The sequence below is a fragment of the Hemiscyllium ocellatum genome, chromosome 15 (genome assembly GCF_020745735.1).
Source record: "Hemiscyllium ocellatum isolate sHemOce1 chromosome 15, sHemOce1.pat.X.cur, whole genome shotgun sequence".
In the NCBI taxonomy this organism is placed as follows: domain Eukaryota; kingdom Metazoa; phylum Chordata; class Chondrichthyes; order Orectolobiformes; family Hemiscylliidae; genus Hemiscyllium; species Hemiscyllium ocellatum.
In genome coordinates, this window is record NC_083415.1 from 40,091,453 (window position 1) to 40,104,323 (window position 12,871).

The 12,871-nt window shown below is 39.6% G+C and overlaps 1 protein-coding gene across 3 annotated transcripts in view; it reads right to left on the minus strand.

Moving 5' to 3' along the window:
• Positions 1 to 12,871, minus strand: part of tcea2 (transcription elongation factor A (SII), 2) — a 64,221-nt gene that overhangs the window by 22,366 nt on the left and 28,984 nt on the right. For all 3 annotated transcript variants that reach the window (XR_009645471.1, XM_060836065.1, XM_060836066.1), the window contains 2 exons: positions 3,899 to 3,955; positions 2,789 to 2,943 (listed from right to left, as the gene is read on the minus strand). Coding sequence is in view for 2 of the 3 variants with exons in the window: in XM_060836065.1 (XP_060692048.1) it covers positions 2,789 to 2,943; positions 3,899 to 3,955 (212 nt within the window). In the remaining variant the exon portion in view is untranslated. The remainder of the gene's footprint in view (positions 1 to 2,788; positions 2,944 to 3,898; positions 3,956 to 12,871) is intronic.

A 12,871-nucleotide genomic window follows, 5' to 3' on the forward strand; every position in this document is an offset into this window, starting at 1 on the left:
GATGTGGCCTCCTCTATATTGGGGAGACAGGCCGCTTACTTGCGGAACGCTTCAGAGAACACCTCTGGGCCGCCCGGACCAACCAACCCAACCACCCCGTGGCTCAACACTTTAACTCTCCCTCCCACTCCACCGAGGACATGCAGGTCCTTGGACTCCTTCACCGGCAGAACATAACAACACGACAGCTGGAGGAGGAGCGCCTCATCTTCCGCCTGGGAACCCTCCAACCACAAGGTATGAATTCAGATTTCTCCAGTTTCCTCATTTCCCCTCCCCCCACCTTGTCTCAGTCGGTTCCCTCAACTCAGCACCGCCCTCCTAACCTGCAATCTCCTTACTGACCTCTCCGCCCCCACCCCACTCCGGCCTATCACCCACACCTTGACCTCCTTCCATCTATCCCACCTCCATCACCCCTCCCCCAAGTCCCTCCTCCCTACCTTTTATCTTAGCCTGCTTGGCTACTCTCTCTCATTCCTGATGAAGGGCTTATGCTCGAAACGTCGAATTCCCTATTCCTGAGATGCTGCCTGACCTGCTGTGCTTTAACCAGCAACACATTTTCAGAAAATTAGTAAAGCCAAAGTACAAAGGGATCTTGGAGTGCTAGTCAAGGATTCTCTAAAGGTAAACATGCAGGTTGAGTCCGTGATTAAGAAAACGAATGCAATGTTGTCTGTTATCTCAAGAGGGTTGGAATATAAAAACAGAGATGTGCTATTGAGACTTTATAAAGCTCTGGTTAGGCCCCATTTGGAGTACTGTCCAGTTTTGGTCCCCACACCTCAGGAAGGACATACTGGCACTGGAACGTGTCCAGCGGAGATTCACACGGATGATCCCTGGAATGGCAGGTCTAACATATGAGGAACGGCTGAGGATCCTGGGATTGTATTCGTTGGAGTTTAGAAGATTATGGGGAGACTTAGAGACGTACAAGATAATACATGGCTTGGAAAGGGTGGACGCTAGGAAATTGTTTCCGTTAGGCGAGGAGACTAGGACCCGCGGACACAGCCTTAGAATTAGAGGGGGTCAATTCAGAACACAAATGCGGAGACATTTCTTCAGCCAGAGTGTGGTGGGCCTGTGGAATTCATTGCCACAGAGTGCAGTGGAAGCCGGGACACTAAATGTCTTCAAGGCCCAGATTGATAGATTCTTGATGTCACAAGGAATTAAAGGGCTACAGGGAGAACGCTGGTAAGTGGAGTTGAAATGCCCATCAGCCATGATTGAATGGCGGAGTGGACTCGATGGGCCGAATGGCCTTACTTCCACTCCTATGTCTTATGGTCTTATCATATGCCTTCTTAATAACCCTATCAACTTGGATGGCAACTTTGAGGGATCTGCGGATGTAGGCCCCAAGACCCCTCTGTTCCTCCACAGTGACAAGAATCCTGCCTTTAACCCTGTACTGTGTGAGGGAACCAGATAAAAGAATTTTTAAAGTACAATGAGAATACATTCTCAAAACAGCAAACATCCTCAAATTTTAGCATGTGTCAATGTAGATAAAACCTGCAAAATACAAAACACCCCTTCAAACACTGCTATATGAAATAATTCTGAACCAATTTATAATGGGGGCAGCATGGTGGCTCAGTGTTTAGCACTGCTGCCTCACAACACCGGGAACCGAGGTTAGATTCCAGCCTCGGGCAATTGTCTGTGTGGAGTTTGCATGTTGTTCCAGTGTCTACAAGAGAGTGTCCTCTGGGTTCTCCTCCCACAGCCCAAAGATGTGCAGGTGAATTGGCCATACTAAATTGCCCATAGTATTAGGTGCATTAGTCAGAGGGAAACAGGTCTGGGTGGGTTACCCTTCGAAGGGTCGGTTTGGACTTATTGGGCCGTAGGGCCTGTTGACACACCATAGGGAATCTAATCTAATGCCTATAATTTTCTCTCCGATATTTGGAAGTTTTGAATTTAGAGGGCTAATGGAGAATGAGACTAGGTGGATAGCTCTTTCATGAGCTGGTACAGACACAATGGGCCAAACAGCATCCTGCTGTACCCCAAAATTCTGATTCTAATAATTAGCAAATTACAAATCATCACACTGCTAATGGCAGCCCTGGTTAAAATAAAATACCAAACTATTTTGATTTCAAGATTTCAGACAGAGTAGTTATTACAAACACCTGAAAGATCACTCTGGATGTCTGGAAAGATGGCAATAACATTCAAAAACACTGGTTATGCAACAAAACTGTTCTTCACAGAACTTTTGAACCATGTATTCAAGTACAATTATGAAATCATTAAAAGTTGTTTTAAAAATGTTTAGCAGAGTTCAGCTTCAGTAATACTCATTAATGAATTAAGGTTCCGGAATCACAATGAGAAAGTATTTTTTTAATTAAAACAACTCCAAATCTTTAAAGAGGCCCAATTCTAATCCATATAAATTTGTTACTTGAAGGCAGCAATACATGTCAATATGCAAGCATTAGAAAATCTTTCTTGCATGCAATTAATAGTTTGACAGCAACATCTAGTGGCAGATATTTTAATGCAAACAGGACCTAATTCCAATGCATTTAGTATCGACAGATTAGTGAAATGGTATAACGTATGTAGAGCAAGTGTTGTCAACACATTCTGCACTTTTAGAATCTTCTGTGGCAACTGAAATGGTTTTACTACTTTTAACAAACTTTATAATGACAGTAGCCATTTGGCATGACGATTCTGATACATGTATTTGCATTATTGAAAAGGGCACGAGTTTTGTTTAAATGCGAAATAAAACATCACAATAATAACACTGCCTTACCTCAGCAGTCATTCTTGCAATTTGTTCTGGTGTAATATTTCCACAGAGAACATTCTTCCTTAAATTGGGGTTTTTGGTATCTTTTAGGTTAGCTATCCTGCTTCGCACTCGGTTTTTGTATTTCATATCTGTATTGCCCATCTCTTGGAATACAAGTATCAATTGAGTTAAGGAATCATAGCCAAAATCCAGAATAATTACATTTTAACGTAATTCCATTATAAAACATCAAAGTTCAAAGAATATCAATTACAGAAGCCGCTGAATGGGTTTATTTTGAACTTTGGTTTAGGAGATAACCAAAAGCGACTATCCTTTCTGCTTTGGCTCATTGGTAGCTATCCTATTATAATTTATTTTGATAGTTCCGCTAAGAAAAGGTAATGTTTCTAGGGGTCGGAAATAAGAGGTGGAAATCACTATCTAAATAGCAGCTTTACAACATAAATTGGCTTTAGCTCCTCATTAAATATATTGAGTGTTACATTACCATCTCCACCCACAAAAAGGTTTGACACAAAAAAAAGTTTTGCGTAAACTAGTTTTTGATTTTTAATTCTTGTACTGGCAGAAGAGGAACTACAAATCAACATATACTGTAGGGACTCAAATGCCTAGATCTTTGTTGGCCAAGAGCTTGTAAATTTATTGCTGCAAAAACAAACCAAACTTTCTCAATGTTTATTTGCAAGTCTATTTCTGCTAGGCATGGAATTTTGTATACTTATGCTCAAGATTAGCAATGTTAGCAGAAGGAATGTTGAATTCACAATCAGTATACAGCACGCTCAGATGAGGTAAAGAATGGCAATACATGGTAAAGCCATGTTGCACTTTCAATAAAGCGTATAAATTGTCATTCAAAAGAAAAATACACGTCAGTACTCCACTTCCTACACCAAATAACCTATCTACCCCATTAAGTGAGATGGACAATTTATTTTAGCTCATGTTGAATTATGGGCAGTTCTGATTGGTGATGGTCATTACAGAAATGACAAGACAGAATGTACACTCCATCATTTAAACATTCAGCAAATGAAATATTTTCTAGAGGACAGTTTATGAACATCATCTGGAGAGGATATTCAGATGAAAAAAAAAGGATATTCTCTTCAATTTGAGCTGCCATATGGTCACAGTCAGTTCCTATTGCAACATAATCATCTGCAATTGAGATGCAATTAAAATCAGAAGCTGAATGTCCTGTATTTGTCCTGTTCAGCAATAAATATATAGAATCAAAGAGGATAAGCAAGAGAAGTTGATCACTTCAAATGGTCTTTCAATCAGATCTGAATTTTATATAGAAAAGTTTCTCTACTTCAGTATATGTTTCAATGCATGATTTGCTAGGAAATCTTTTCAGTTAAATCTCGAGATGAAACAAAATTATATTGCTGCTCCTTAACATTGGAACCTAGAACATTTGACTAAAATAATACAACTGTGCTTCTGAAGTACAGCTCTTTGTGCTGTTATTGCAAACCATATTGGTTAATGACAAGATTCATTCCGAATATTTGGATCAGTCCAAATTCCAGTCAGTCATTCTGCGATAAAGGAGTGACTTCTGCAGCCAATAAAATGAATTCAAAAGGCCTTGCACAAAAAAAAGCAAGCTTCGCAAACATCCATTAACAAATTATATAAATGCCATAATTTCACACTTGCAGGAACTACAGTATTTGCATTTGCTTCTCATGTTAGACTATTCAACATTAGATTTCATTTTCAAGATCTTTTGGCTAAAATACATTGCACTTTTGATTTGTAAATCAGTTTATTTCTGACTAAACATTCTGTTAACACTCAGTATTTATAAATAATGCGAGTTTTGAGAAGATTTGTAGGTCAGGTTGAAGCTCTGGATGTAGGTTTGCTCATGGAGCTGGAAGGTTCAATTTCAGATGTTTTGCCACCATACTAGATAACATCAGTGAGCCTCCAGATGAAGCACTGCTGGTATGCTTGGCTTTTCCTTTATGGTTTAAGTTTCCTCGAGTTGTTTACATAATTTCCTGTGATGTCATTTCCTGTCCTTTTTCTCAAGGGGTGTAAATGGGATCCAAGTCAATGTGTTTGTTGATAGAGTTCCAGTTGGAATACCATGCTTCTGGGAATTCTCACGCATATTTGTTTGGCTTGTCCTAGGATGGATGTGTTGTCCCAGTCAAAGTGGTGCCCTTCCTCATCCGTATTTAAGGATACTAGTGAGTGTAGAGTCATAGACTCAGATGTACAGCATAGAAATAGACCTTTCGGTCCAACTCATCCATGCCGACCAGAGAGCCCAACCCAATCCGGTCCCACCTACCCAGCACCTGGTCCACATCCACCACTTCCTCTGGCAGCTCATTCCATACACGTACTATCCTCTGTGTAGAAAAAGTTGCCCCGTAGGTCTCATTTATATCTTTTCCCTCTCACCGTATGTCCTCCAGTTCTCGACTCCCTGACCCCAGGGAAAAAAAACTGTCTATTTATCCTATCCATGCACCTCAATTTTGTAAACCTCTATAAGGTCACTCCTCAGCTTCCGACACTCCAGGGAAAACAGCCCCAGCCTGTTCAACCTCTCCTTCTAGCTCAAACCCTCCAACCCTGGTAACATCCTCGTAAATCTATTCTGAACCCTTTCAAGTTTCACAACATCTTTCTGATAGGAAGGAGACCAGAACTGCACGCAATATTCCAGCAGTGACCTAGCCAATGTCCTGTACACATGACCTCCCATCTCCCAAACTTAACACACTGACCAATAAAAAAGCATACCAAACACCCTCTTCACTGTCCTATCTACTTGCGACTCCACTTTCAAAGTAATATGAACCTGCACTCCAAGGTCACTTTGTTCCACAACACTCCCTTGGACCTTACCATTAAGTGTAGTAATCCTGCTAAGATTTGCTTTCCCAAAATCCAGCACCTCACATTTATCTAAATAAATCTCCATCTGCCACTTTTCAGCCCACTGGCCCATGTGGTCAAGATCCTGTTGTAATTGGAGGTAACCTTCTTGAATGTCCACTACACCTCCAATTTTGGTGTCATCTGCAAACATACTAACCATGCCGCTTATGCTCACATCCAAATCGTTTATATGAACCACAAAAGTAGAGGACCCAGCACCGATCCTGGTGGCACTCCACTGGTCACAGACCTCCAGTATGAAAAACAACCCTCCACTATCACCCTCTGTCTTCTACCTTTGAGCCAGTTCTGTATCCAAGTGGCTAGTTCTCCATCTATTCCGTGAGATCTAATCTTGCTAACCAGTCTCCCATGGGGAACCTTGTCGAACACCTTCCTGAAGTCCATATAGGTCACATCTACTGTTCGGCCCTCAATCCTCTTTGTTACTTCTTTAAAAAACTCAATCAAGTTTGTGAGACATTATTTCCCAATACAAAGCCATGTTGACTATCCCTAATCAGTCCTTGCCTTTCCAAATACATGTATGTCCTGTCCCTCAGGACTCCTTCCATCATCAACATTAGGCTCACTGGTTTATAGTTCCCTGGCTTGTCCTTACCACCTTTCTTAAATAGTGGCACCACATTAGCCAACCACCAGTCTTCCTGCACCTCACCTGTGACTATCGATGATATAAATATCTCAGCAAGAGACCCAGTAATCACTTCTCCAGCTTCCCACAGAGTTCTATGGTACACCTGATCAGGTCCTGGGGATTTATCCACCTTTATGTATTTCAAGACATCCAGCACTTCCTCCGCTGTTATATGGACATTTTTTAAGGTGTCACTATCTATTTCCCTACATTCTGTATCTTTCATATATTTTTCCACAGTTAATACTGATGCAAAATACTCATTTAGTATCTCTCCCATTTTCTGTGGCTCTACATAAAGGCCGCCTTGCTGATCTTTGAGGGTCCCTATTCTCTTCCTAGTTACCCTTTTGTCCTTAATGTATTTGTAAAAACCCTTTGAATTCTCCTTAATTCTATTTGCCAAAGCTATCTAATGTCCCCTTTTTACTCTCCCGATTTCCCTCTTAAATATACTCCTACTGCCTTTATACTCTAAGGATTCAGTCAATCTATCCTGTCTATACCTGACAAAGCTTCTTTCTTTTTCTTAGTCAAACCCTCAATTTCTTTCATCATCCAGCATTCCCTACACCTACCAACCTTCCCATTTTCACTCTAACAGGAGTTTACTTTCTTTGGATTCTTGTTATCTCATTTCCGAAGGCTTCCCATTTTCCAGCCAATCCTTTACCTGCGAACATCTGCCCTTAATCATGTTTTGAAAGTTCTTGCCCAATATCATCAAAACTGGCCTTTCTCCAATTTAGAACTTCAAAGATTATGTCTTTTTGTGGCTAGTTTATGTTCATGTATCTTGGTGGCTAGTATCTTGGTTGTGGTATCTTTGTGATCCCACTTCAACTGGGACAACACATCCAACTTAGAACAAGCCAAACCGTGACATGCGCGAGAATTCCTAGAAGCATGGCATTCCAACCAGAACTCTATCAACTAACACATTGGCTTGGATCCCATTTACCACCACCTGAGAAAAATGACAGGAAATGACATCACTACAGGAAATGTCATCACCACCACAAGGAAACAAACAAAGTGGGTCAGGCCACCAGTGCTTCATCCGGAGGGTCATTGATGTTACCTAGTATGGTGACAAAACGTCTGAAACCAAACCTTGCTGCTCAGCAAACAAACCTACATCCAAATTTATAAATAATTTTGTTAGTAGTCTAGAGAGTTGCTATATACATTTTGTTCTCTTGCAAATTCAAATGACAAAATTGCTGTTTTGAGGTTGAAGACTCTGAATTGCACCCCTGCAAAGTGCTCCAAAATAACAAACGTTTCATTCAGAACAAAGATCGCAACACAATGTAAGGAAAAGAGCAAATTTGATTTCAAAGCCTTCGGTTATGCAGAGCATTATGTTTAAAATGCTTAATTTCACCATTTAGGAACGTAAAATAATAACAAGAGAATTGATTTAAAGGTAATACAGAGTCAAATAGCATGGATGCAGACCCTCTAGTCCAACCAGTCTTTGCCAAACATAATCCCAAACTAAACTAGTCCCACATCTCTCCAAACCTTTCCTATTCACGTATCTATCCAAATGCCTTTTAAATGTTGTAATTGTACCTGTATCCACCACTTTCTTAGCAAGTTCATTCCACATGTGAACCACCCTCTGCTTAAAAAAATTTGCCTTTCATATCTTCTAACAAAAACCTCTCTCCTCTCACATTAAAAAGTGCTCCCTATTCTAGAAATCCCTATGCTAGGGAAAAAAAATTACCATTAACTGTATCTACACCTCATTATTTCAAACTTTTATCGGTTGTTTCTCAATTTCCTACACTCTAGTGAAAGAAGTCCCAGCCTTTCTTTATAACTCAGACCTTCCATACGTGGCATCGTCCTGATAAATCCCTGGGGACTTGATAATATCCTTCCTATAACTGGGTGACCAGAACTGGACACAAATCCCAGAAGAGACCTCACCAACACCCTGTACAACCTCAACATGACTTGCCAACTCCTACACTCAAAAGGACTGAGCAATAAAGGCACGCCTGCCAAATGCCTTTTTAACTACCTTGTCTGTGTGCAAGGCAAACTTCAAAGAATTATATACCCATACCCCTAGATTCCTCTGTTCTACAACACTACCCATGGCCCCACCATTAAATTTTATAAGCCCTAACCTTGTTTGTTGTACAGAAATTTGATACATTGCATTTATTCAGATTGAACTCCATCTGCCATTTTTCAACTCATTAACCTATTTGACCAAGATCCCTTAGTAATCTTTAGAAAACATTCTGCACTGTCTACTATGCTACCTATTTTGGGGTCATCTGCAAATGCATTAACCCTGCTTTTTATATTCTCATCCAAATCATTTATATAAAAATGACAAACAAAAAAGGGACCCAGAACCGATCCTTGTGGAACACCACTGACGACAGGCTTCCAGTACGAAAAGCAACCCTCCACCATTACTGTGTCTCCTGCCGTTAAGCCAATTATGTATCCAATTGGCAGGCTCATCCTGAATACCGTGTGATCTAACTTTACTAATCAGTTTATCATGCGAAACCCTGTTAAAAGTCTCGGTAAAATTTAAATAAACAATGTTTACTGCACCGTCAACCACCTAAAGAAAACTCAATTAAGTTTGAGACATGAGTTTCCTTGCTCAAAACCATGCTGACCATGCCTAATCAATTTCTGCCCCTCTAAATGTCCACAAATCCTATTTTTTTTATATAATCATCTCCAACAACTGACCTACAACCGAAGTCAGACTCACAGGTCTGCAGTTTTCCAGTTTCTCCTTACAATCTTTCCTGAACAAAGGTACATCAACAGCCACCCTCCAGTCATCAGACCCTCACTCAGTTATAGATGATGCAAAAACTTCTGGCAGGGGTCCCACAATTTCTTCCCTTACTTCCCACAATCTTCTGGGATACAATGGATCAGGATCCAGAGAATTATCCATCTTTATATTCTTTAAGACCTCCTGAACTTTCTATTCTGTAAAGTGATTTTTTTTTACAACAAAGTTTATTTGTCTGCTTTCTCTGGACTCCATATCTGTTTTTATTGTGGAGAAAGAAATGAACTATTCATTTAGTATCTCTCCCATCTCCTAGGGTTCAACACAATAAAAATCTCCTTGATCTTTAAGATGCCCCATCCTCTTGCTCTTAACATATTTGTAAAACCTTTTTGGATTATCCTTACTTTACCTGCCAATGGTATCTCATATCCTCTTTGCTGCCTCGAGTTATTTAAGAATGCCCCTACACTGTTTATACGGATTAAAAAGGTTCAATTGAACCAAGTTGTCCATCTCTAAACCAAGAGGTACGCAAATGTATCATTACAAATTAAACATATATTGTACTAAGAATCATTCAGTAACCAAAATTTCATTGTCTGGATTTCTATAGAATATTAGCTAATCTATATAACTATGTACAAGATAAAATCATGAACACAGAAGAAGCCCATCAAACAGGCCTGACCACAGAAGGATGGCAATTTCCTTCGCTAAATGGTATTAGTGAACCATGTGGTTAACTCTTAACTGCCCTCTGGGCAATCAAGGTGGGCAATAAATGCTGGCTTAGTCAGCGATGTCCTCATCTGTGAATGAATAAAGGAAAGCAGCTAAGCAGGCTTTCAGTCTCCAATATTTGAGACAGACAGAGATTGATTTTTTTTTTGATCATCAACAGGATAACGTTCTTAAAGCAGATTGTAAGAATTTTCCTGGACAAAAGTATGACCTGCCTGTAAATCAGAGGCACTGTAAAATCTGCTTTGAACAAAAAAACTTCTGTAAGTTTGAAGCATAGGAGCAAGTGTAAAGGTCAAAAAAAGTAATCTTGCATTTAAACAGGAGGATATAATTCATCTGTATGACTAGCTGAGACTTTTGTCATAGACGTGGACGTTTAAAAAGAAAATCAAAATTTGCTGGAAATGCTCAAATCTGGTAGCATCTGCAGAGAGAAAGTAGAGTTAACATTTTGAGTCCAGTAACCTTGCTTAAGAAACAATTGTAGCTAGAATAAGATTGGTATATATCAATTATACACCAATCAATTGGTGTATATATTGGGAAGGGGGTTTGGGTAAGGGGAAAAACTAAATGATAGGAGGAGGTGGAGCCAAGACAGAGGAACAGGCGAAGGCCTGTCTGGGAGAATAAATTGTTGCTAAATGGGAATGTTAGTCACAGAATCGCCACATTGCAAGTAGAGGCCATTTGGCCCATTGATTCTGCACTATTATTACTGAAACTGGCAACCATTTCTGGTGTCAGCTTCTGTGTAGTTAAACACAAACAACAATCTTTTGAAATCAATGAACCGGGAACTTTCCTTTTCACGTTGTATTACCCCTGTTTAAACACCACTGTAAAACATGCACCTTGTTAATGAGGTGTAGGCGAACCTTTAGGCAATAAATCACAATTCTTAGAAACAAGCTCTCTGGTCCAGGAAGAGAACTTTTAAATCTGTGGAATGTTAAAATTCTCCAGATGATAAGGCCAGATCTGATCCAATGAAGAAAACTTCAAGTTTATGTCTTATAGCTACTGGTCCCAAACACACAATTTCTACATAAAGTATTTTAAAAAGCGAAGACTAATCAGTACATTTTGCTTCCTGGTTTGCTGTCCATTGAGAAGCAGAGAGAGTGAATGCTCGAGGCTGTGGTGCAGGCTGTTTTGTCCTGGATAACGTCAAGCTTAGTGTTGTTGGAGCTGCACTCATGCAGGCAAGTAGTGTGTATTCCATCACACGACAAAGCGTGTCTTGTCAATGACAAACAGGCTTTGGAGAGTCAGGAAGTGAGTGACTTGCTACAATACTTCTCACCTTTGATTTGCTCTTGTAGCTACTATATTTATATGGGAAGTCCAATTAAATTTCTGGTCAATGGTAACCCCCAGAATGATGACTGTGGGGATTTAATGATGATAATGCTGATTAACGTAAAAGGACAGTGGTTAGATAGTCTCCTATAAGAGATGGCCATTCTCTGGCATGTGGGCCAAATGTTACCTGCCACTTGTCAACCCAACCTGGATATTGTTCAGATCTTGCTGCATTTGAACATGGACAGTTTCAGTACCTGACAAATTGTGAATGGTACCGAAAAGTGTGCAATCATTGGCCAACATTCCCACAAATTTACCAGATTTTTGCACACCTACTCAACTCCTCTGGCCACTGCATGCTCCAACTACAGACTTCTCTTAGATAATGCCCATTATTTAATGTTTTGCTTCTTAACATTCTCACCTGCTGATCAATACGCATTTGGGGTCAGGAACTCCACTACAGCATTACTCCTCAACCCTCTGGCCTATTTGTCTCTGTCCATATACTGTTCAAACTCCTGGCTCCTGTGCTAATTGCATGCCACTAGCTAATCCAGTTTGTCTCCCGCCAGCAACTTCTTAACTGTTGACTCAGTAGCACATCCTGCTTTATAAGTAGAATGAAAACAAATTTCGTAATTAATTAGAAGTCGACTGTACTGCTTTCATAACAAAATTCCAATGCAAATCACGGTCTCCAGCAGTCACAAAAGTTATCTCGCAAAACATTTTCAGTAGAAGAGCTCTAGGATGAAAATATTACAATTACGGGGATATACTGGAGAAACTAAGATTGTTTGGAGAGAGGAATACGACAAGTTTTTTTTGGACGTATTAGGTGAAATAAATCAAGTACAACTGTTTCCACTGGCTGATGGATCAGTTAACAGAAGACAAATTCTTAAAGATATTTTTCAAGCAAACTGGAGATGCCTGTGGGGGGGGGGGGCTTTTTAAAACTATAAAATTGGATACTTTACAAAATGTATTTTCCTGATGAGAGGGGTGCAAACAGATTCAATGGACACTTTTGAAAAGGACTAGAGTACAAACTCAAAGAATGCAAACTTACAGGGGAGTGGGATTAACTGAATTACTCATCAGTATTTTCCTTTGGTGCTGTACCATTCAAATTCAGCAAAACTGGAAAGTCTTACATCCAGCTACAATACTTTAATAGATACAACTGTAGCAGTGTTAAAATCAAGTGGAACAACATGCTTTCTAAATAAATAAGCAACTATTGCCAGAAGATTAAAAAGTAGAACATGTAGGCTGTGTTGACAATAATGTTATATATTTTAAGGCAATATACTTGCAAGGTCATACCTTCAATGAAAACCATAATTTGGAAAATAAGTGATTTTGAAGGACAGAAGATAGAACTTGAGAAAATAAACTTGACAAACAGAAAGTAAAGTAGTGGAAAACATTTTGCAAGTGATCACAGTACTAAAAGAAAGAACTAAACACCTGTTGGAGTCAAATTGATTAATCAAGATGTGAACAAGCAGGGTTAGGAAAAGGCATATCAATAGGCAGGCAGACGAATGCATGATAAAGAGAACGCAAAGAAATTTGGAGAGAAGCCAAGAAAATTAATTAGTAAGATAAAAAAGAACTGCGCAATTAAGTTAACAAGGATTATTAAACAAAATAATAAAATATTTTA